The sequence below is a fragment of the Gasterosteus aculeatus genome, chromosome 6 (assembly GCF_964276395.1).
Source record: "Gasterosteus aculeatus chromosome 6, fGasAcu3.hap1.1, whole genome shotgun sequence".
In the NCBI taxonomy this organism is placed as follows: domain Eukaryota; kingdom Metazoa; phylum Chordata; class Actinopteri; order Perciformes; family Gasterosteidae; genus Gasterosteus; species Gasterosteus aculeatus.
Window position 1 is genome coordinate 5,088,739 of NC_135693.1, and position 24,759 is coordinate 5,113,497.

Here is a 24,759-nt window from a genome sequence, read left to right on the forward strand (position 1 = left end):
TGGTTCGAGACAAAAAAAAAAAAAAAGAAAACACGAGTATCTGAGGTATGTGCTGATTAAAAAGATGGCGGGTGAAAAGTCACGTCTTACGCGAGACAGCAGGTGCTGCGGTGGAAACGACACGCACACGATCAGAGTTGTGTAAGAAGCGAGCTCAACGATTGGGAATGAGGGGATACGTGGAGACCGATAGGAGCTCAGGCATGAAGGAACACTTATAGACCAGGTGACTGTCCGTAAAGCCTCAGGGCCCCAAAGGCACCAGGTCCACTGTGGGGCCACTAGCGTTTGGTCATTTGATGAACTGAACCTTTTTCTTTTTTTACACTCACTCACTGTTATCGCGCATTTGAACAAATAATGTGTGCTTTTTAAAAAGTGCGCTTTAGAGGGGCTGAATATTGTTGGACTTGGACAAAGTCGTCTCAACGGTTTTCTATGTGCAAAGGCCAGCGATCAGAGTGGTATCCATCTTCGCGCCTAATTGTGCCAGAAAGCGAATTTGTGAACATCCTGAAATATCATAAAATATATGTCCCTTAAAAAAAACAACACACACCTGACAAAGCAGATAAAACATTACTGCAGGGAAAGTGAGCTGCAGCTTCTGCTCTTTGTCCTCTTGTCTTCCAGGCCGAGCCCGCACAGGCATCAAGATCAGATGCAATCACAGGCGTCTGACGTCGCGTGATGCCCTTGAATAACCATAAAACAGTGGAAAAGGTGAATCCCGCAGCTCTTTCAACTTCTGCTTCTATATGAGGTGCACGGGAGGCTTAAGGAATCAGCAAGGTGAGGTGACATTTCCATGACTGTATGAACAAACAAAGAGCGGCTCTACGTGGCTACGACATGAACGGACTGGTGGCCTGAATCTGATCCGGTACCAAATTCCAGATTTCCCTGGAACAAGAGGCACCGTCTGGGGAGAAAAGCAGGAGAACTCCGCACACACGCTTGAAGTCATGCAGGAGCCTCCTTATTGAATTTGACTTGTTTATGGATTAAGATCAATGTAGTCATGAGCTGCAATAAAACCAACAAGACACCTTGACTTTGGGATTTCACAGACTTTATTATGACTATTGTAGCATTAATTATTCAGCCTACGACATTGTACAGTATATTCTCTGTCGAGCTTTGAGGAATATTGTGTATATTCTGGCATTTAAAGAAAATCAGATACATTCGCAGTGCCGGTACAAACGTCTGTAGTGACAAATGGGATCTGTCATTTCTATTTTGATTCAATTACACCCAATAAACACATTAAAAATGAATCCCACTCTAAATCCGACCCCAAAACAAAACAAAAAAGTAAACAAAACTAACCCTCATGCTTTCACTCAATAATTAATCTCTAAAATACATCAATCTTATCACCTTATCAAGTGAAACTTCATAAAAAATGCATAAGACAGTTAAAAAGTAAAACATTTGACATTACATCGCTCAGATCAGGCCCTATTGTAGTCACATGACCCTTCTTGATCCATTGGTCCAACATTTCAGTTACAGAAAGATGATAAAACCCTAAACTTAGCCACCACTTCCCATTGAAAACTCCCTCAACTTGCTCACCACGAGGTCACTTATTAAAAAAATACATGTAATTTGTTCTTCCGTGTGCTGATGAAGCCTGGTCATCATGTTTGGTCACTTGGTGGATGACACGTAGTGGCCTTAGTGGATCACACTGTAAAACCGGACCAAACCCCTTCACTGAACCGTAAGCAGTATAATTAGCTTCAGCACACGACATATTCTAGGTTAATCGCCGCCTTCTATAAACATTAAAGCATTTCTTGTTCTTCTGACTTCTGCACATTTACACCACGTGGGGGTCTTGCCAGCCTGAGGACCTCTCCGCTTCTGCAGCGTTAGAGAACTTTACAATGAAACAGATGCCCTGATAAAAATGATGAGTTACACTGGAAAAAAACATACATAAGACCAATTTTTTCAAAGGACGACTTTGGAAATCAACAGGTTCAGTAATTCCCAGGACAACAATAGAAACATCCCTGAAAGGTTCCAGTAACTCTGAATTAAAAAGGGGATCTGCCCCAAAACACGTGTGCAGTCGCTTCATATTACCTCTCAGAATGAGTTACAAATACATCTTTGAATTATGAATTGAATTCTCAACATGATTATCAAGGGACAAATGTAAAGCTCCTTAAAGTCTGATATATTGTCTTTTTGTCAGAGAGTTCCAGGTAAAACCAGTTGACAGATCCGTATCAAAAAGCGTCAGAACAGGGTGGAAGACTGTACCTCGTCTGCATGCTGCATCATTTACCGCCGTCCGTCTACACAGACGTTCCTGTCACGGGAGCTGAACTGCAGCGGATGTAAATAGTGAATGTCCTCAATGGACAGGTGCCAAAATCTGAGAGAAGGCAGGGTGAAGTGAGCGGGGGGTCGTCCAGTTGTCGCCCCGCTCCGCCGTCGTCTGATGTGCTTTTTTATTATTTGCACTCAAAAAAACACAGGATGGAGCAGCAGGTCCCGTGGCTGAATTCACAGAACGTGACAGGGCTTTGTTGTAGAGGACATCTAGTATCCTTGAGACCCACTGGAGAGACTTTCACCATCAGAGCCACAGCTCACACACATCGACTGGCAATATACACATGTAGACTAACAATCACACTGAATACAATTACTATTGGTTTAAGTTATATAGCCACTTCACGGACAAAAAAACATGTGAAAACAAATGGTCTCACCCATTTGGTACAACCAGGTGTGAATTATTTCTTTCCCACAACTCACAAGAAAACGTAATTACAATACAAATCAGATTCAGGGACGGTTCTGATTGATAATAGTGTCCCAGCACACCTCCCCCACTCATAGAGTGAATTAACGTGGTGGCCTCTCAATATAGATTGTATCCACACACTCTCTCACACACACGCACACACACACACTCACACTCCAAGCGCTGGGCAGAGTAGTTCCAGCTCCTTCTGTGCCTCTTCATCCTGAGAAAAAGAATGATAATTCAAAATAAAATCAAAAGGTCCACCAGGTGTGTGTGGAACCACCTCGAATCATGAACCATGAATACAACTACACAACAATAGAGCAATTTCGTTAAGGCGGGTTTCCAACATGCATTTGTAGAACGTATCCAGAGAAAATTGGTTAAAGAGTGTGAACCTGTTAACAGGTTTATAAGATGATAATAGAACCTACGGATCGCAGTGTGAACGTGAATCAATCACCTGGAGATTGAGACGGACTATAATGAAATTAAGGAACAACGCTCTTCTTTTAAAGCAGTGCTAGACTGGGGGGGTATAATAAAATGGTATTGCACTGTGTATTATATTGCAGGGGGGGAGCTGTGAGTGATGGCTATACATATATAGTAGTGAATGAAGTCTACCTCTTTGGTCACAGTGTTCATCGAGGAAGCGGCTTCACACATCTTCCGAGCCTTTTCCCTGCGGCCCAGATCTTTGTAGCACTGCCAGAGGAGCAAAACAAAACCTGTCATTGCATCGTTGGTTCTCGGTGGGGTTCCATTCCGTGAACACGCAACGCAAGATCAACTCTCTGCTACTGACCTTAGCTAGAAAAACATAGTTGTTTTTGGAATATCCCGGCTGGATCTCCTCAACCTGAACACAAAAAAAAGGTTTAATTCAGCTTTTAATGACAGGATGAAGCTTTTGTGAAAACGGATCGTCTGGTCCCTAAAAAGCGGGTACAGGGGAGACCTGGAGGCGAGAGAGGAGCGGAAACACTGTGGGTTTCATAACCAGGGCAGCTCGGGCGAGAACATTCAATTCAATCAAAGCGTGAGGAGTTGGACTCAGTCTCCATTTCTGTGTAACTCTGTTAACACTGAGCGCAAGCATAAATAAGCTTTAAACAAAGCGTGATCGGCCCTTCAAACGGCACCTGAGAGCCCCACCCTTATGAAAACATAAAGACATTGACAACATTGAGCTGCTGTGATCGACCATTTTTTTCCAACTTTCTCAAACCAAAACTCCCGCGTAGTGTTTGTTCAGGTGTGTGGAGATGAGAAATAGGGAAGGATTTGAAGTCCGCTCTGTATTAAAGGCACCATGACGGCCTTTGGATGTGTGCCGTGTGCACTCGTTACATCACACCCTCTCCATGATGGCGGGCTTTCCAAACCACGTTTTTCCAGTCACATGTTTCACACTGTGACACGGCGACGCTTTGTCTGTAAGCGGACTCCGGAGGAGAGGGACGGCGGAGGAACCGTACCTTCAGGAAATGACTCAGTGCGTCTTGCACTGTTGCACTCGGAGGCTCTCCAAATAAAGTTGCAGCGACTTTCCTCTCAATCCACGACAACTGAGCCACCTGCAGAAGAGAACACCGCAGAGTCAATAAACTATTGCACGTGAGCGTAACGGTGACATCGCGGCGGTGGGGCGTGTGCTTCGCGCTGCATTTGTGACCCCAACGGTACACTAAAGGGAGGTAGGAGGTCAGGGAAAATACCACCATGTTAATATCAGGGGATTTTATATGACTCTTTGAGACATCACTAATGAGCTGTTTGTCATTTTGCGTGGCAAAGGACGTGAAATATATTGTTTGAATGTTTCAAAATGAAATCAACCGCTTTTCAATTCCACGTCTATTCAAAACCGGGGAGTTCCTCATCGCATCTTCTTTAGGGGTATATATCACCCGTCACAGTAATTCCACGGCCACAGAAGAGGATAATGGCCAGGAGACGCCTCGGCCAGACATGTGACCCTTCATCAGAGCCAGTGTCTGATTGCAGGTGCAGCGTTGCTTTGCCGTCATCGTGGAACCCTTCAAACAGAACCGCTGAGTACACACAGTAGATCATCATCGGGAGAAAACAACCCGACGGCGGGACGCGCGTAATCATAACAAATCAGAATCTCAGAATGACACGCATTTATTGTCGGACGAGGCGCGATCGCCATAGCGACAAAACTGCCCGGCGCAGGAAAAAACAGGCGGCGAACAGCAACAGGATGAAAATGTCCGGTACGATCTGATCTGAAGCTAACAATGGCTGGTGTTAACCTCCCGTCGCGCTTTCTGCAAACATCACGCCGGGATGGGGGTGAGGGAAAACCTCAGGGGAAACCTGAACAGTGAAAATGAATGAAGGGAAACCGTGGCTGGGTGTGTGTGTGTGTGTGTGTGTGTGCGCGCGCAGAGAGACACGTGTGCGCGTCGTGGAGCCTCACGTACAGCGTAGCACCAGCGGCCCAGCAGGTAGTAGGACATGGGGTCCTGAGGCTTCAGCTCGATGGCTTTATCCAGATGATCCTGGGAGGGGTGGGGGGAGACACACACACAAACACACAAACAGAAGATTTGCACTGTTGATTCATGACACGGCTGCTATTTCCCTTGCCTTGTGTTCTGACCTGATCTGTCCTGCTTCACCAACCCACAAGTATTTCACAAACACCACTCACACACGCGATCGCACGGAGTGACAATGCACTCCCGGCTAACCCTAACCCACACGCACACACACGCACACACACTTCTATTTCCTCCTCCCCTCATATCTTCCCTCTCTGGCATTCTCTTTCACCTGTCAAGAGTTTTGCAGGTAGACAGGGTTCTTTTCATGCAAGCCGCTGACAGAAGATAAAATGCTACGTGCCGGCGCTCCACACTCTGCCTCCTATTATGCAACACAACGTCTGCAGGAGGGGCTTACTGGCTTAAGCGATGCCGGTGGCCATTCCCCTCTCCTCGGAGCCCGCAGGAGGAGCAATGTTCAACGTGGAAATGAAAAAGGTACTCGCAGAACAGAAATAGTTTCACCAGGTCGTCACAACACCCTTCAGATCGTGCACAGTTGGAGACACAACATGTGACTTGTACAGAGTACAGGGTGTGTTGAGGCAGCAGCTTACCTTGAAGATGTATCCGTTCTTTATCTTGTTCTGCACCGTTTCATAATCTGCCATTATTCCACACATGATGGCGTACCTGTGGGGGGGGGCATGTGTGTTATGACGAGTCTAGTTAGAAGGGCTGGAGAGAACTTCACCCTCCAGTCACGCCACCTTTTCTCTGGGTCACTAAGAATGAGAAGCCGAGACGACTGGAAGGAACCACCAACACTCAACCCTCTGTAGCGAGACTCCTCATTAGGGAAACACCGGCGGCGCTTAGCTGCTTCACCTTGCTCCTTCACACACTAATTAACGCGCCGCCTTGGACCAGTGGGCAGGTGGGAGGGCAAACAAAAGGCCATCTCAGCTCTGGGATCTGTACGTCAGCGTGACGCTGTGGGCTTGGAGAGGAGACGACTGATCAAAGTCTTTTCACGGCGAGGCCGCTTTAATCCTGCTGGTACTCTGTCAAACTCCACCGAGCAACATGAAGAACTTTTCATAGGAAGGATCGGCGGGTACAAAAGGTCGACCCCGGCGGTGCCGTTCGACATGGTGGTGCTGATGGTAGTCGGGAGTTTGGAACTGTGCGTGCGTGCTCAGAGGTGTCTGACATCTGGGAATGGATTTTGTTTTGGGGGGGGGGCTGGCGGTTTAGAGAGAAGACATGATTTGCTGGCGGGATGCTGTTAACAGGCAGGTGAATTATGGGTAGCCGCAACCAGAAAAAGGTTTATTCTGTTACGGCGGCGTAGGGCCACTGGATGAGTCTGCCGAGTCCTCCAATGAAAACAGACTAATACACTTTGCTTTGTTAGAGCCACGTTGGCTGTGAGTAGAGGTTTCTAGCGAGGCGATGAGAACAGCAGCATAACAGAGGGGAATTTTAATCACAATTGAGCTCCAGCATCGCCCAGGTGAGGGCTGTGGTAGAGATTGCAACACCCAGGCTACCACAACACATACTTTTGGCTTCCCTTTGATTGGCTAGCTCAAACATTATTCAGCATGTAGCAATACTGGCAGTGTTTGTTGAGAAATACGTGCCAATGGCAGATCTGCTCATAATTGCTCTGGCATTCGGCAGTGTTGGCCCAACGCTGCACCTGAACGTACCCTGTTGCCAAAGATCATCCTCGGGCCTGCGTCTTCTTTATGAATAGTACCCACAAATGTACTTCAAAAGTAGACGTTTTCATCCACACCACGTGGGAGGTCCTTATATTCTAGTCTATATCAATATCTAGAGAAGGGGGTTGGGCGAGGGTTGAGGAGGAGGACTTGCGCAAGGTTAGTTTGTGTTTGTATCACCTGCACAGTGAACCCCCCCCCCAAAGGTGTCCGCTGTTTGGGCGGAAACAGCAGATTTGATTTCAGCCTTCCAATCCAAACAAAGAGACCTCATTCAGGAGACAGAGGGGAGGGGGAGTGGGGGGGGGGGGGGGGGGGCAGGACTCCAGGCCCAAACATGTATAGAACCGGGAGCGGGGACTCGAGGAAGTCACGGAGAGCCTGCGTGAGGACGCACTGCGCCCTCGACAGAGTGAGCCGGTACTGTGTTTCCTTTGCTGCCGTTTGTAGCTGCGTTTTCATTGGTTCCTCACAGTGAGGGACCGGGTGCCCGCGGGGTTTTCCACGGCTACCGCTGCCACGGTGACGCCGACGGGTGTCCGCGGCACACAGAGGCACGTGTTTGAAATTAAAGTTGTCTTTCTGGAGGTCACCCCCCCCCCCGACTGGCAGTGCCACAGGCTCCGGGCTTAATCCGCGGGCCTTTGTACCCTCAGAGAGGCCCCATAACCGGGGATTTACGTGGGCTGAATTCACACAGGGGGGATCACTGCAAAACGCACTTATAAACAAAGCCGGCGATGCAAGAATGCAAACCACCAGATTAAACAAATACTTCACACTCACTGTCACGAAAGCACCCAGTGTGACCCCACGCAAGCACACCGTGTGCGCCCCCCCCCGTGCACGTTCCCTGGAACTAAAACCCATCGATCAAGCCGTATCCCCCTTGTGTGACCGCGCACTTGGATCCCTTTGTGGTTAGGGCGCTCTATGCCGCACACGGCAGCAACAGTTTACGGGATTTTGCCTTTTAAAAATGAAAAACTGCATGAAATAGGAATCAGGGAATGAGGAGTCGTCATCACTTCGACTCGCAGAATGAGCTTCGCAGTCATTGTTTTCTTCGCAGGTGATTACGAAAGCTATAGAGAATGCGGACGGGGCCCCGATTTCAAAATTTTGCGGTGTTGTTGTTTTCACACTGCGACATGCAACACTTTCTGAGGGTAATCTCACGCACGCTTCCCGTAACACTGAGTTGGAGGTGACAGTCCAAGCAAAGTGACCAGGTGCAGTTTTTAGCCGGTGTTTGACTCGCACAGTTGGTCTCCACCACTTTGACTCCACCTCTCCAACCATCCAACCCTTCCAACAAGGGCCAGCAGACACTTTGGAGCCGTTGCTCCACAGTTGAATCACAAACAAATTAAATTACATTACAGGTCATTTAGCTGACGCTTTTATCCAAAGCGACTTACATTGCATTTTTAACCTGTGGCTTTTACATTTTTGCCCACGGAGCAAATGGCAATGCAAGCTAAAGAAAACCAGCTTGAACATCATCCAACCTACAAAAAAAAAAAAGTATAAAAGAAATCAATGTTATGCAACGACATCCAACATGACGCAACGACATAACCGAGAGCAGCCTTTTCAAAATACTCTCATTACTCCCAAATGTCATCATTTGCTCTGTATCTGCATGCAGTCATGGGCCATAGGCAGTAATTAAGCACTGATTGAAGATGTGTAAAACCGGTTCATCGCCACAGAGTTTCTGTGTCATCAAAGTGGAAGTTTTGGAATAAAGCTTTTGTCAAAGCATCCAGTTAAACCTGCCTATCGAAGACTTCAGCCAGATTGAGGGAAAGACTAAGAATAAGTCCCAGTTTTTGGTTATTGAGACCCATAATGAAATGAACATATTACAAAACAAATCGCCTTAGTTACAGTGCATCATTCATGTCAGGAAAAAACCAAACAGTGTTTATTCCTGGGTTTCCCCTTCCATTACAACTGGGGAACAGACTGGCAGCTCACCTAAGCATCACCTGCCAGAGCGTGACAAGCTAGGCGGCATCCAGGAAAGCAGGTGACAAGTTTTCTCACGGCATCAGCGCACTAAGTAAACAGTTACCTCAGACGTAAACTTCCTTGCAACACCGCCTGGCACCGGCCCCGGCCTCCTCCCTCTGCTGCAGCGCCTCTGCTCGCCTGCCTTGCCCCGTCCGTTGAGCTCGGGCCGCATTAGTGGATGTGGGATTAAGCATTAAGCTTTTCCAAAGCTGCTCTTAATTAACTAAACAAACTCTGCATGCCATTTCCCTCGACGGCCCGAGTGCTGAGGTGTGTGCATGAGCTAATGCTAACTATTCCCTTAAGGAACAGAGCAAACGCTCGGTTTTTTTCCATGTGAAAACTGTGCAGAAAGTAAACACATGATCTCCAGCACACACGACACCACTTCAGGGAATGGAACCAACGGTACCAAAGACACACACACTGTGGGAAACTGTTGCTTTTAATGCGGACGATCAGCACGCAGCGCGCGGTTTGCCGTATGGGCTCAGCGCTTGATGTTCAACACAAGAAGAGGTCCCTCCGCGGTTTGCATTCAATGTGTGCTTTGCCGTTTGTTGTGAGACCCCAGCGGGTGCAGGCTGATCCCGGAGCTGCATCTGGCGCAGTTGACGTCTGATTATTGCAGCCTTGGTCTCCATGTGTGATCGGCAGTCAAGTTTTGACACAAGCAGCGTTTCAGGTGAGGAATGCACCACCGGGCCGGCACAAACACAGGCAGGATCTGTGCCACCGGGCCCACTCTTCACAACTAATTAAAAAGCAGGGGGATTTTACGCTGCGTCACAAAGCAAGCGGGGAGGCACCCGGGGGCAGAAGAGGCTCAACCGACTTCCTTTGTCTGAGAATCACCTGGGGCGGAAAAATTCCCATCGACTCAAAGAGAGAAGTTAGCGAATTTAACACGTCCACTAGCATCAGTGAGAGGCAGCAGATATGTCTTTTATATATATTTTTTTATGTCTGTCAAACGAGTCAGGCAATAAACCACAGAAACAGACACAGGGTGAGCTGGACACAAATACACAATGTCTCGGCACCAAGCCACCAACAGCAAGACACAAAATATGCAACAGCCACGGCAAGGACACTGGCTGCAACTAACGATTATTTTAATAATCAATTACTCTGGCAATTATTTTGGGGATTTATGGAATAAAAATCATTCATTTTCAACCCTTTATTCTAAAACGGAACTGACAGAGTGCAAAACTTCAGAAAGTGCACAAACAGGTTGCTCCTTGAACATAAGAACAAAACAGCAGAACTTGTTCTGTACACCACAGACGCACACTCGCTGACAGACTCACTGCAGCCCACACACACCCACAGGTTCCCTGCTAAGATGACCAAATGCTATGAAATGATATTAAAATATACTTGTCAACACTAACTGATGTGGGACACAGAATATATGTCAACAGATATATAAAACGGCAAGTCTTGCTAAGTGCTGTCCTGCTGTTATTAAGGAGCTAACGCTAGCTTGTCAGGCTGCATACACAGCATCAAACATCAAACTGCATTCGGATCTTGGGATGATCTGCGGGGAGGAGATGGTTGGTGGCAAAGCTGATTTTATCTCACAAACGTGCATCACCGCAACCACGGTCTCATTCATGCATTAGACTAAATAATCCCTTTTCTTTGCAGACTCCGGTCTATTGTGGTTTAATCCAAAAGATAGGAGGACACAACTCACATCCGATCCACTTCTATCTGATCCCCGTGTGTTCCTTTGGATTCATTCAAGTCAAACCTGCTTAAGTTTCTTAAAGAAATGCTTGAGTGAACATCCACTCAACACCGAGGAACGGCCGCTCGAGGCCCGACGGGTCACTTAAGAGCACGTCGCCGCTCATTGGGGGAAAGCACCTGTGCCGGCGCCTCACTGAAACAGTTTAACTGGATTAGAACGCAACCGTGGGTGATTCACAGCATCGGGGCTCGGTGGCGGCGTGTCACGTGCCGCCAAACTGCACCTTAAAGTATCTGCGATTGAGTTGCTTTTGCCGTGTGCAGCTCCCGCTTTCGAACGTGGAAGGAAGGAAACGATGCAAAACCTACCACTGATGGCTTTCGGCACACGCAGGGTCCAGGCCCACCACCTCCTCGCCAACCTTCTTCCCTGAGAGCAAAGAGGGAGAGAACAGACAATGACGCTCCGCTGGAATGCGATCTCAACACACTCACTTCACGCAGCAAAACAAGACAGCGTGGTGCAGCGCAGACAAAGGGGAGCCCTGACAGGATGCACATACCGACGGAAACATCACAGTGAACAGCGACAAACTACAAACAGCAGGGAGATGAAACGCAATCCAAAAGGAGAGCGATACGCTCTGAGACCTCGATCACTCAGTGGAAAGCGCCTCATTCGAGCCGCGCTAATAACATCGTAATGAATGTTAAATATGGTGCGGCGTTGCTTTAAATAGCCCTGTCGAGACAAAATGTCAGATGCATTCACACGTTGTCTTTTCAGGAAGCACCCGGCCGGCTCTGATTCGAGGAACATAGATGAGGAAGGTTTATTGAGAAACATGTCAGTCCAGTTCGATGTTTAGTAGAATCAGAATCAGAAAGCCCTCGTGTCCTTGTACATCAGTCAGGAAAGTGTCCTCTTTGTTGAGTGCACAGTCTATTTACAGAGTGGAACACACAAACTTAGGTATAGCAGGGTGGATCGGATGTCACATTGTTTGAGAAGGCTCTAAAGAAAACTTACCTACGTAAGGAAGTTACAACAACAATTTTATTTTGAGCCGTGGATGATGAAGGTTTGATCAATTGTAATTGTAAAATCTGAATAGATATTCAGATCTTTTAATCCTTAAAATCTGGCACTTCCAAACATGAAAGAAGAGTAAATCTGACATGCATTTGTTTGCTGCCCGTGCAAAGAAATTGTGAGATGAGTAAGTATGGATGAACGTACGTAAGCATGCACTTGCATATACAAGTGTATGGATTTAAATTGTTTATATGCAGGTGCAAGTGTACGTCTATATCAGGCGGTCACCTCAAATTTTGTCGAGTGAAGTCAATGCAGAGCTGCCTTAAACCTGCATTTTCTCTACCAAACTCAAAAAACATGCGTTTATGGTCTCAATCGCTAGTTTGAAGAATTCTTTAATCACGCATGTTGTATATTCATGTGTGTAAAATAGACCAAAGGTTTATAGTAAATGTCTTTGCATGGTTCTAGTATTTGCACAGTAAGTAATGCACAGCATGTCAACTGGAAGATTGGGTTGTATTATTTTTGTGCATGTTCTTTTCTGACGCACTGGCCTTTTTCCACCACGACAACCAGACACTTCATTACAAAGGACACAAATTGAAAATATAAACATAATGTGGCTTTTGTTGACGGAGAGAGTGCTGTACCGAATCACTGATTTGACCCTCGACTCGCCCATTGGACTCTCAGTCAGAACCAATACTCAGTGAGCAGCAAGTGAGGCTTAACGCAGGTGTTATGCTCGTTATTACAGAAGGGATTTCTGTGTAATACAATCCAGCGAGTGTGACTTATTAGCACCAACGTGTGCTAACGAAGGCTGAGGTGGACGTTGATCCTGTCTATTCCATGTTGTTTTGAAGCCGTTCCCGAGGATTCGTTGTGGGTCAACGACTGAAGCTCTAGCATCTCCCAACCGGAGTGCGTCGTGTGGCAAACGAGGAACGACACAATGAAGGTTTAGTCCATTACCAGTTTCCGCCGTGGTCTTCTTCTCCTCCAGCGTGGCGCTGATGTCGTGAACGTCACAGTAAGCCCGGATTAGCCGCCAAAGAAACGTGGAGTTCTGTCCAAACTGCACAAGTATAAGAGTTAAGGCACGCTTTTCTGTTTTCACTGAGCTACTGTGAGTGTACAGAGGGGTCCGCTCACCTCCGCTCTCTGCTCCAGGAGGAGGTCCAGACATTCCCGTTTGTCCGAATCGGAGCCCTGGTGCAGCCTGTCAATCCTCTCGAGGAGGACACACAGCTTGTTCGCAGGTTGTTGTTCTTCGTCCTCGTCCTCCTCCTCCGCATCGCTTTGCTCTTCTTCCTCAGAGTCCGTCAGCGCGGTCATGTACCTGAAAGCACAGAGAACAACGGGGCTTTCAGTGACCTCTGGCCAGCTCGTGCAGTTATACAGGAGGTGGAATCGAAGGGGGCGAACTGACCAGTGGTTTGAGACACCAGGCAAGAGATCACAGGAGGAAGCAATAATCCCGGAAGATCTAAAGCCATCTTCAACGTGAGAAGTGGAATGAAAACACAGCTGAGCAGCTTTTTTTCATATCAATCAAAGCATTTTACCAGCCGTTTTCCGCCAGGTCCTGATTTAAACAGAAGCTGCCTGTTTACACACAGAAAATGGTGGGCGGGCTTGTTTACATAAGTGGTTCATTTAATTGTTTATAAAATTTTGGCTGTTGAGAAAATCTTGACGTCTTAGCGTTGACACCTTAATGAAACCTTAAGGCTTTTTTACAAAAAGGAACACGCACAGGGAGACCCGTTTGTGGAGGTGAGGCACGCAACACTTGCGTTAGGGGTTTTATGGCGCCGTTTCAACTCCCGTAAGCGTGTACAAACAGTATGGAGGGCTGTATTAAAAAAGGCACAGGTAAAAAGACATGGACAAGGGGGGAAAATGTGACGAGCCTCTATCAATGTGTTGGCAGCAGCTGCGTGTGCGTCAATGGTGGTTATTATGGGAGTATTTCGGGCTGCGTGCCACGGTTCTGGAGGGATGTGTCAGAGCGGGCCGCAGACAGAACCAGCGAGCCCCCCCAAGGCTGCTCCCCGACTCCAAAGACTCCAAGTGCTGTGATTACAGCAGTAACGTGAGGGCATTTGAGTCAAGAAAGGAGCTGTCAAGTCCAACAAAGTCAACAAATCCGACGAGGCCGCGACGGTACGCTGGGATGAAAGAATCCTGTCCTGCTTAACAGTGATAATATGTCAGGGTTGTGTTGTTTGACGAGAAATAAATGGGTTTTAAAGCTTATTTATTAATCACGCTTACGTAAACAATGGCTCGAACATCTCGTTTCCTCTTCCCCCGTAAGAGTCACTGCCATAGGCTGCATGTAAGAAGTGGGCGGAGTCATCGTGGCGTCACCCGCTGGTTTGTGGACTTCAGTATTCTTGGAATACAGCCGTCGCCATCTTGACCCCTTTGCAACCGCTGGATAGACGTCACCATGTCCGATTGATAAATAGTTTAATAACTTCCCATTGAAGAGGACGGAAGGAGTCGATCACTCTGACCAGTCTGCAGAATGTCAGTTTGAGTCTACGAAACGCAGGTTTAAAGTCATTGAGCTTTTGCTTAATTGCAGCCACAAGTAATCATTACTAAAGATACGAGGCAGAGCAACAGCAGCGCAAGTAGATACGAGTCCAAATGTTTGGGATCGGACGTTGGTAATGTCAGTGGAACAGCAAGTGTCCAAACATGAAGTACAGGCAGCTGGTCGTACCAGACAAAACGTACGACTGTTGGACTGAGCAAGTGTGCCTTGATTTGCTCATGAATGAAAGTTTTCATTTCCATCCATCCATCCATTGTCAAACCGCTTATCCTGCACACAGGGTCGCGGGGGGGCTGGAGTAAGTTTTCATTTGTAAAGGAAAAAAAAGTTCTGTGTTTTATGAAGACAGATGGAACTAGAACGAATGCCTCGGGCTGCAGTTTACATCCACATCAATCCAAAATGTCGTCGCTTCCTCACTAGAAACTTAACGAGCGTATGGCTTTTTGAAATATGGTTCTATCATACTTCACATCCAGAAATCTAGACTTCACAATGTCTTCACTTTAAACTCTGTGTTTAGATCTTTATTTTGAAATGGTGAGCCAAAGCCGTTCTGCAATCCCCTCTCTGCACGAACCCCTGAGTAAACCCAAAAACCTGCAGGCCCCAACCATTTATTGCCCAACACACCCAGGCTTAAAAATAAAAGAAAAATCTGTGTACTTTTGTTTTTACTGACTGTTGCGGTCTCCTTTATTTTTTTGTCTACGTGCCTCACGGCAGACTGGTCTCGTGTTTATCTGCAGCAAAGTGAGTCGCATTACTGGACGTGTGTCATTCATTCACTCCCTAATTCATTCATCCTTTTGTCCTCCTATTCATTCAGCAGTTCAGTTTCCCTGTCGCCCTGCAGTTATTTACTCAGTGGCGCTGGAGAGACTGAATGTTCAGCGCATTCCTGTCACGCCGTTCCACGAATTACTATTTGCATTACTGTGTGTGCGCATGTAGTGTACAGATGTTGGTGCAGGAAACATCATTGCCCTCGCAGTGTCACTGTCAGTCTAAATATTGTCATCAGCATTTAAGCACTAAGTACAGCGAGCCCCTTCTATGACTCACACATGAATAGAAATGTCATTTGTTTCTGACAAGTTCCGTTTGGAAGGCGACAGAAAAACTAAAAAAAGAAAATATTAAATAAAAATGTGGAACCACAGAAGACACGAGCTGATGCTGATGGTCAACACTTCCTGTCTCATAAGTGAGCGTGGTCGTTGCAGCCCTAAGGTCACCATGTGACCCATGAACCCACGCCGTGTACCGCTCGGTGGAGCAGGAGCCTGTGAAAAGTGAATTGCAGGCTGCGTGCTGACTGGAGGGGCACACAGACCCCGAGGGGCCGTGACGGGATCTCTCGATGGCGCTCAGCTTAGCTCTGTGGTTACACAGCTCAAAACAAACCAGAGTTACCATCCCAACATCAGCGGGGCCTTTGGAGCACGCAGCCCAAGCGCATTCAGCCCGTGCAGCGCCGGTGACAAGCCCAATGAAAAGCCCGTTCTACAACAATGGCTGAGTGGCAGACAGGAAGCTGGGCACAGACTCAGCTGAGAAACAGGGCTGCGCTTCCAAGTGGTGACAACATGTGGGTGTTCACGCTGTTACATTGATTCAATTCTAATCGGAGACACTTAATAGCACTTATGTTTGGATGCTGCCGCACATCTGAAATAGAAAACAGCGAGAGTTTTCTTAAGTACACAACCGCACACAAATGACAATCGGCTGCCAGGAGGCAAAGAAATCTGGAGGCTAGAAAACAGGAGGTGGGACGACACCTCATATAGAGGATACTTCCAAGCACTGCAGGTCTCTGCCAAGGGTGTCGGCTATAATGTTTTATTTAATGAATATAAACCATGTGTTTTTGCATGCATCTCTGACTTATCTCATGCAACAGATGCAGCTGTCTTATACAGTCTCAAGGTTTATCCATCGCCTACACTGAAAAATACACCTTTTTTTTCAGGGAACATCATTAAATCTCTCACAAACAATTGGTAGAATGGAGCCTTTAGCCGGTAAAGCACACGAGAGCTGTGGGTGGTCAGAGCCGAAGTCGACAGAAGCGGGTCGGAGACGGGCCGCAGTGACGCGTCAGGCAGCTTAACATTGTACGCAATTGAAAATGCATGTTTGTTTGGCGAGAAGACGTGAATGTCTCGAATGCGGACAGCTGCGGGGCGGCGCGTACCGTCCCGTTTACAGGCAGGTTGGACTAAAGCTTTTAATCACAAAGCAGACAATGAGCTCCCTTTTCTCCGTCTAAACAGCGGCGCGCGGGTTGATCGGGCTTGCCCGTCATTAAACAAAAATAAAGTTGCTTGAATCAACAGCTATCCAATCTCATGAATGCTATTTATTTGGAAGGAGGATAGAGGGGGGGGGGGGCAGTGGTAATGTCCTCGAGCTACAGCGACATGATGTGCATAACCTCAGTGAGAACCGTTCAAGACGTTACAAGTTCCTACAAGAGACTTGGAGACGAGGCCTCCGACAGCTTGGCGAACAGACGAGGTGATTGATGGGTCTCCTCACCTTCAGAGGGCCGCTGTGACACACGCGGAGACAACAGAGCAAACAGCTGGAACATTAAACCCCTTCGGCCGGCATGCTTCTCCCCCTTTGGCTCTATGATTTGGACATTACGGCATTTTTCCCAGGAGTGACGTTGTTGCGCTGGAGCTGCACGGGGCTTGTCAAACCATTTGGTAACACTGGTCCCCCTTTAAATAGGCGCAGAGGGCAGCGGATCTATAAAAAGTTATAGATTGAAATCATTAAGCCTAAAAAAAAATAGCCATTTTGAGGAGCATATAAACCTCAAATCCTCGTGGTCTGCAGCACAGCTTGCTGTAGGAATGTATATTTATTCATAAATGTCACATGTCACTTGAGTTTTTGCAGGCAGCTAAAGCTACAGCAGAGATGTTTGCCCTTACATCTTGCACCGAGTGATAAAAGGCACTAATCTCGCTAATCTTGAATGTATTCTCAAGGCTTTAGATATCAACAAACATGCAATAACTATTACATAACCCTTAGCTTCGCTTATGGGGATCTTGTGCGGAGATACGGTTCTGCCAAGCCGGCCGAGCAGACGCGGAGAGCCCTTCAAATGGATGTGGGGATTAGGGGTGTACTGTGGGGGGGGGGCTAGAGCTTCTTCCCCGCACCATTCCCAGTAATCAGCCCGCACGCTGTAAAAAACAGAGGGGCCAGACAGGCCAGAGTGCGTAATGAGATTTATTTCAGGGCTGTAATCAGGAGCATTTCATGCCGCCCGACGTCTGTCACTCAAAACCTGTGAAGCACATCTGCTGGAGGCCCGTCCTCCACTTCCACCCTCTGCTCCGGCCAACGAGCGGGCGGAGAGCAACGCAATTAGAGGTGGGTTGACCCAAAATGTTTATCCGTGGTGAAAGGAGGCTCCTACGGTGTGATTACCTGCGTGTGAGCCGCCTCACTTCCAAGTGCCCCCAAAAAAATAGCTTTTCAAATTGTCTACGTTTATTGGCGTGTGCATCCGGTCGCATTTGAAGTGCAGAGCTTCTTTCCTGGTAAAAAGAGACACAAAAACACGCACAACAGTCGCTAATTACCCAGGGTGCACTGGTGCACTGGATGTTCAGCTGGCCTTCTTTGTGTTGTTACAGTTGTAAAGAAATGCGCTCCAAGCCAACGGATTAGTCGTTGCAAGGGCAGTAACAGACACGGGGAGGAGCCGTGCAGCCCTGATCTCCCCGTGCACACCTCTAATCTGTGTGGTTGGGATGCGGGAGCAGCCCAGTGTCAGGAAGTCTCCTTGGCACTTCACTTGCTCCGCTTCCTACACAGAGGCCGCAAAGGTCAAATCGGTCAATCAATCCAGGGGGGGGCACCTCGCGATTTCGCGGTCTTGGAGGTGTGGCGGATTGTCACGATCGGGCTCTTTGGGCCATGACAGGATTGGAGTTGCACTGTTTAAAGAGGTTTAACATGTTCTTTATTAAACATAAGACAACGGAAAATAAACAAACATTACAGATGGGATGTGAACATCAGTAGTGTAGGATGTGCATGCGGGTGGAGCGTACATGATGGGTGTTGTCAAGGGCATCTAACTAAAAGGAAACAGAGTCAACACGGCGGCTGCCCTAACACACCACCGGACGTCTGCTGGAGAGAGAGGGGAGAATGAATCCCGCGCTCTCTGTCCACTGCCGTGGAGCGAGGAGTGGGAAATTGCAAACGTGGAAAAAAAAAAACCCCGCTTGGTAACGCTTTGGGGACGAGCGCTCGGAATTAGGGGAATTTTCAAAATAAAACAAATCCCCCGAAAAAAATGTATTTATTCTTTCTGTGGTGCAGGCCGGTACCAAATGGCCCACGGACCGGTACTGGTCCGCGGCCCGGGGGTTGGGGAACTCTGCACTAGAGCACTGGCGTGATCAGCGCCATTTAACTGCTGGTGTTTGTTTTTATGAGATCAGGTGATTCAAAATGATTCAAAAGAAACACATCTGTTGTTTATGTTACCCTCAGATGGCACAAGTTCAAGGCATTTGGGCGTGGATGGAGGTGGATGATTGGGCACGTAGTGGATGATTGGTCTGCTGTTTTCTGCATGCACCTCAGGCAGATGCACATACTGTCAGAACTATAATTTAGCACATGAAACGAGCAGAGTAGGCCCGGTGAACGAGGACGGCCAGGAGCTTTTGGGATTCAGTTATGTGTAGCTCATCTATCTTCATCTACTGGAGTCGTTTACACTAAGAAACGACAAGAAGGCCGAAGGCTGAATGAAAAGCATTGCACACAGTTGTATTGATCACAACAGGCACAGTTATTGAGAAATCATTGAGAAATCCCTTAAACCAACTGCTGCTCATCTGTTACACAACAAGTCATGAACAGCAGCAGAGTAATGTGAACAGTGGAGTCTGCTGGACAAACAGGGTATTGATGACCGATTCAGACTTATTACATGCACAGTTTCTACCAGGGATGCACCAATCTGTTCTCTTCCTTCCCGATACCACGTCGATACCGATAGCTGGGCTTTGGGTATTGATCTAATACTGGCCTTTGATTAATAAGCAGCACTGTGCGGAAGAGAAGAGGGTCGTTCTTTGAGTGAACAGTGATATCATGACTCACCCAAACCTTTAACTACCTTTTAACCACCTAAGACTAAATTAAAAATACATACATACTAATAACTCATTTGATCTCATTACATTTACATTACATTACAGGTCATTTAGCAGACGCTTTTATCCAAAGCGACTTACATTACACTTTTAAACCCATGGCTTTTTCACATTTTTGCCTGGGGAGCAATTAGGGGTTAGGTGTCTTGCTCAGGGACACTTCGACATGGGACATGGGACAGCCTGGAATCGAACCAACAACCTTGTGCTTCCCAGCACACCTTCTCTAACCACTGCGCCACGACGACCCGTGATTGATCTCAATCAAACAAATTGAATTCCAGCACACAGGAAATCAAAATGTGCAAATCTTTTCAATGCAGCAAGAGAATTAGTCAACATGTAATAAAATTCCACAATATAAGGTATAAAGTATGTAAACATAGAAGTAAATAGATCACCCCATTGATCATCCTGCTATTTAGTCGGTTGGGCCGATGTCAAGACAGCTAGTTTCCCCACGATGACGTGAAGAGCTGTATTCATCTCATATCAGAAACCATACATAACGTAATCGGGGTCCGACCACCGCCGATGACTCACTCATTTCCCCTCAGCACAGCTCGGAACAAAATAATCCTCAAGAAACACCACAGTGTTTTATTTACGCAAACATGCCGCCATGCTGCCCAAATCCACTTCCTTGATTCTTTACCATGTTGTTTGAGAGAGATAGTATCTGTACTCTGTACTATTAAAATTAGGTCACTGCCTAAGAATAAGCACACAGAACAAGCTTGAGTTATGAACAACAATGACTCAAATGATTCCGCTGACATCGGTTGACAAGACCGGATGATGATGACAGGACAGAATTATGTTCGCACGTTTTGAAATGACACGAGATAGTTTGTGTGAAAGATTCTCTGTGATATAAATTTGTTCGATGTGATTGGCTGGCGACCAGTCTAAGGTGTACCCGTCGCTCACCTGAAGTTAGCTGGGACTGACTCCAGGCGAGCCTGTATGGAGGATAAGCGGTTTGAAGATAGATGGATGGATAAATATGTTCTACAGATGTTCTTTATTTTATTTATGTAAAGCACCCAAATTCCCCCGTGTCAAAAATGCTTTTCTTTGGGTGCAGCAAAACGGAAACACCACCCTGTTCTAACTAGTGACTGGAGAGATTCTGTGAGTCATATAATCCAGGAAGGTTTCTGTGGAGCATTGTTAGAAACAAATGATGGGATTGTGCAAACCTCGGCCCTGTTCTCTTAACAGAACAAAACTGTGAACATTGTTTCTAGATTACCTTCAGCGGCTTTAACCCACAGAAAGACCGTACAACACATTATGGATTCCCAAAAAGAAGTAGATGGTGCATGTGTCGTCAGGGGGGAAAATGTCACAGTGTGTGATTTGTGTACAAACCCATAGACGGTTTGATGGAGATGCTGGATTTTGAGCAGAGGGTTTACAGGCAGATTAATGATTGTCGTTGGGGGCAACAATCCAAAGTTCTGGCTGTGATCAAAGTATCAAGTATAAGACTTTAAAATCCTATACTTGTATATCTGTAATTATAGTGGAGGTTTCAGCCAAGACATGGGCCTTGCTCAGAAAGGGGCAATATAATAAAACACATTTTTGATCTAGAATATGTTGCAACCACGGCGGGTTGAGACAATTTGAAAGAATCTAATGGGATCACGGTGAGGTATGCGAGGACATTGAGAAAGTGCACTCACCCTCCCTCACTCTCTGCTTCCTCTGAGCTTCGCGCGCCGGCTCTGGCCGCAGCGATGGCGCCGGCAGCCCTTTTCCGTCGCGTTGGCGTCGTCCTGTGGAGGGGGCTGGCTCGGCGCGCCTCGTCGCGTCCCCTCAGCTCCTCCCTGACGTGCTCCTGCAGCGTCGGCAGGGCGTTCTTCAGCGACTTCATCTCATCCTTCAGCTCGGACACACACTGGAGGAGGGCCTCGAGGCGCTGCAGCACCTCGGCCTGACCCCCGGGCAGACCTGGGCCATTCGCCATCATCACACCGGCGGCCTGTGCATTAGCGGGGTTGAGGTAGTCCCACGGCCCCGAGCCTCTTCGCCTCGACCTAAAGCCCTGGTAAAACGCCACGGCCAAACCGATGCCGACTCCAGCCAACGCTCCCAGGACCAGCACCTTGTCGGCCTGAGCCATTCTGCAGGCCTGTGGAGAACGGACAGAAACAACCGGAAATGAAAATGTGGGACTCGGATGGGGCAGTGGTTAAAAAAAGATGACTGATGGCAATTGATCAAAACATTACTTTGTCTTTAAAATGGGATGAAATAAGCAGAAAAAACTATTTTCCAGAAACAAAGATGAAGCTGTCCTCACATTCTGAAGATGTAATAATAATAATAATAATAAGCAAACATTTGGCAGGTTTGCATGGGAAATGACTTCAAGAATTGTATTATTTAAAAAACGATTGTCTATTAATCTGCTATGCCCCAGGATTGGCTAGTTAAAAAAATGTACATAAAGAGTCTCCTGGTTTCAGATTTATTTTAATTATCTGACTAAACTAATAATAAGAAGACTATGTTTGGTCAGTTATCCATTGGGTTTGTGTTCTGTTTTATAGTGCAGTTGCTATGCAGTCATAACTCATAAACAAAACTATAAGTCATAAACAAAATGTAATCTGAAGTAAACTGGGACGTAAATAGTGTTAACATTGGATAGTCTAATAAACATTATTATAAACTGATATGAGCTGGGAAATAGACCCGTGTCAGATCGCGGCGGTTCAATAACATAATGTCCTGCTGGTTGTTACCTCAGAATTCACTGTTTACAGCGAGAAGCACAAGGACGCGGCGACGTGCGGCTTCTCTCAAAAGCAAACAGCGTCTTTATTGAATGTTGTGTTAGCACATCGTTTTCACAGTGTGTCCTCGAAATGAAACTTAGCACCTGCTGACACTTGAAGGTGGTTTAATCTTTGACTAAACTACTAAACCTAACAAAGTAGCGTTAGTTCTTCGGCCTAAACATTTTTCTGGCAGAAAGACCCGAAGGCGAACTTTATGTAAACCTTGTGATGAAAGAAGGCTGATGTAACGTTCAGTTAATGAACAACTGAGAAGCTACTGCTAGCTAAAGTTAGCTTACATAATCGGATCAAACCACACAGCGAGTGTTAGCTAGCAGACGGAGTAGCTAAAGTCAGGCAGCTCTACAAGCAGCGCTCACGGTCGAATGTCTCCTGCTTTCGTCATCCTTTTCTTCATTAAGGCTTCACATCTTAATTACCTGCCAATGACAAAACTCTCGCTGCTAGCTAAAAGTCGACAAACTCTCGGCCGTCAAGCGGTTTAAATACAACACATGCCACCTTTAAGCGATACAGCATCACGACAAAACATTACTTAAACATGTTCATTACAAATAACAATTAAAAAATGGACATTTGGAGCCCGTACGCACAGTAAAGAGTGGCACCTCTGTGGTTTGACAGCTGACTGGTGTGTAACAGCAAAAAGGCTCCGTGTATGTTCAAGCGCCACAGTGAAGCGTTCCGTCCGTCGTGGAAATCTTCACAATTAAAATGACTAAAAGTTTGGTGCAAATCAATCGTCATCAAAAATCCACTGTTCATTAACATCCTACTCTTTGACCTAAGTTGATCCTGGTACGACCACCTATCATATAAGTGTCATTAAAATGCCACTTTCACGTGATCACTGATCACTGCCTCACTCTCTGTGTGGAGTTTCTGGCAGGTGACCCCTCCCTCAAACGAAACTTGAGTCTTATTATAGGTTTTTAATAGATCAAAAACTGGTAACCAAAAATGGCCAACCGGCAAAACCCAGGCTTGTGTGAGGGATTTACATGTATATTGATTTAATTCATGTTGTGCGGTCTGAGGCTTGTTTAGCGCTTGTTCTGGTACATGGGCACAAGAAGAGGTACGACATTTGCAATGCATCATTGCTTCTGCCTTACATTTCTTGTTCCGCCAGTTACCCCTGACCTGCAGGAATGTAAGATGGTTACTTTATGGCTTCAATTACCTCTTGCTTTCCATGTACTGGGTTGAGGCTCTGGGACCTGTAAAATATTTATAGATTCTATCGCACAAAGACCCTCTATTGTCTTTAATACCCCATTGCTTTACATGATATGATAAGCTGTGATAAAGCATTTGATCAGACATCAACAGACATGTGGATCTAGTGTTACACTTTACCATTTCAGCTATATCATCACTACACGTGAGCAAATAATCAGTGAGTAAAGTTCAATGTGAGAGCTGCAGCGGTTGCATAATAGAGGTAAGAACGTTGGATAATGACCCCATTTAATGCCACTAATCAATTATAATAAGTTACTTAATGACTCTGACACCAATACCCGATATACATACATTATGGTTTTACGTATACTAAACTATGCACTTGCCATGCTGCTCTGAATCATTATTCGAAGTAAACAAGGGAGACCTACCTCTACGAGTCAAGGCAATCACCAGAGTGTCTCTGAAGTGAGCTTGGATGGAGGCAGCACCAGGATTTAAATGTTTACTAAGCACAAGTGTTATCACATCGACCGTGGAACTGCAGTGAGTGGCCATGGAGCCGTCCCTAACTGGGTTTCTGGTCGAGTGTTACAAATGGCGTGTCATTTGGAGGACAGTTGACCAACAGAATGACCAACTAGTGATAGTCTTCATGTTAAAACATTTTTTTTTAATACATATAAATACATACATATTGTTTTCACATGTTCGTTGGATGCTCATATTTCTCATAATCATCAGCATAAATTCATGGTTAACAGTTTAGGACCTTGACAGCGATCAACCAACAACAATGACCACAATCTCTTTTTGAGTTAGTTCATTAGGTCCCAGAAATGAGCCAATCGTGCATATTGGACGTAGGTGGGATCTCTGAATGTTTTTTTCTTTCAGCCTGCAGCGGGGTAGACAGCCGGTCCTGCCTGGAGACAGGGCTGACCCCGAGCTCCATTGCATAATATGATGTAAGGATACCTACGTGCAGTTTCTTCCCTGCTCTCTGAACACGGCATTGTTCCCCAGCCCACAGCCTGCATTGTGCCTGCACAGGGAACAAAAAGCCCAGCTGAAACCAGGAGGCATGGCGGTACAAAAAAAGAAAAACATTGGTTCTGGATTGACCTCGCAGACGTAGATGTGGCGATAAGGCAGGCGCATTCAGCCATGACCTTGCTCCCAGAAGATAAGCAGATATTGTCAACACTATCGT

At 46.6% G+C, this 24,759-nt stretch overlaps 1 protein-coding gene across 5 annotated transcripts; it reads right to left on the bottom strand.

Annotated features, from left to right (window-relative positions):
* Positions 1 to 1,055: 1,055 nt before the first annotated feature.
* On the bottom strand, positions 1,056 to 24,109 carry rmdn2 (regulator of microtubule dynamics 2). 5 transcript variants are annotated; one of them, XM_040178088.2, is made up of 11 exons: positions 23,978 to 24,109; positions 21,240 to 21,688; positions 12,934 to 13,120; positions 12,754 to 12,856; positions 11,106 to 11,166; positions 5,904 to 5,979; positions 5,224 to 5,301; positions 4,252 to 4,350; positions 3,579 to 3,632; positions 3,398 to 3,478; positions 1,056 to 2,990 (listed from the first exon to the last, which is right to left on the bottom strand). In XM_040178088.2, exons 2-11 carry the CDS (start codon positions 21,677 to 21,679, stop codon positions 2,937 to 2,939), a joined length of 1,233 nt encoding a protein of 410 aa, XP_040034022.1. In that variant the 5' UTR covers positions 21,680 to 21,688; positions 23,978 to 24,109; the 3' UTR covers positions 1,056 to 2,936. The 5 variants fall into 5 exon arrangements, with proteins under 5 accessions (XP_040034022.1, XP_040034020.1, XP_077960686.1 ...); XM_040178086.2 differs by lacking the exon at positions 23,978 to 24,109 and adding an exon at positions 22,955 to 23,247; XM_078104560.1 differs by lacking the exon at positions 23,978 to 24,109 and adding an exon at positions 22,970 to 23,163.
* Between the last annotated feature and the right edge of the window lie 650 nt (positions 24,110 to 24,759).

Bases quoted from the DNA above. Each gene is read 5' to 3' on its own strand.
- rmdn2 (XM_040178088.2), bottom strand. From the start codon at position 21,679: ATGGCTCAGGCCGACAAGGTGCTGGTCCTGGGAGCGTTGGCTGGAGTC. The intron at 12,857-12,933 runs GTGAGCGGACCC...ATACTTGTGCAG, and splicing joins TCCTGGAGCAGAGAGCGGAG to TTTGGACAGAACTCCACGTT. The intron at 3,479-3,578 runs GTCAGTAGCAGA...CTCCTCTGGCAG, and splicing joins ACTATGTTTTTCTAGCTAAG to TGCTACAAAGATCTGGGCCG.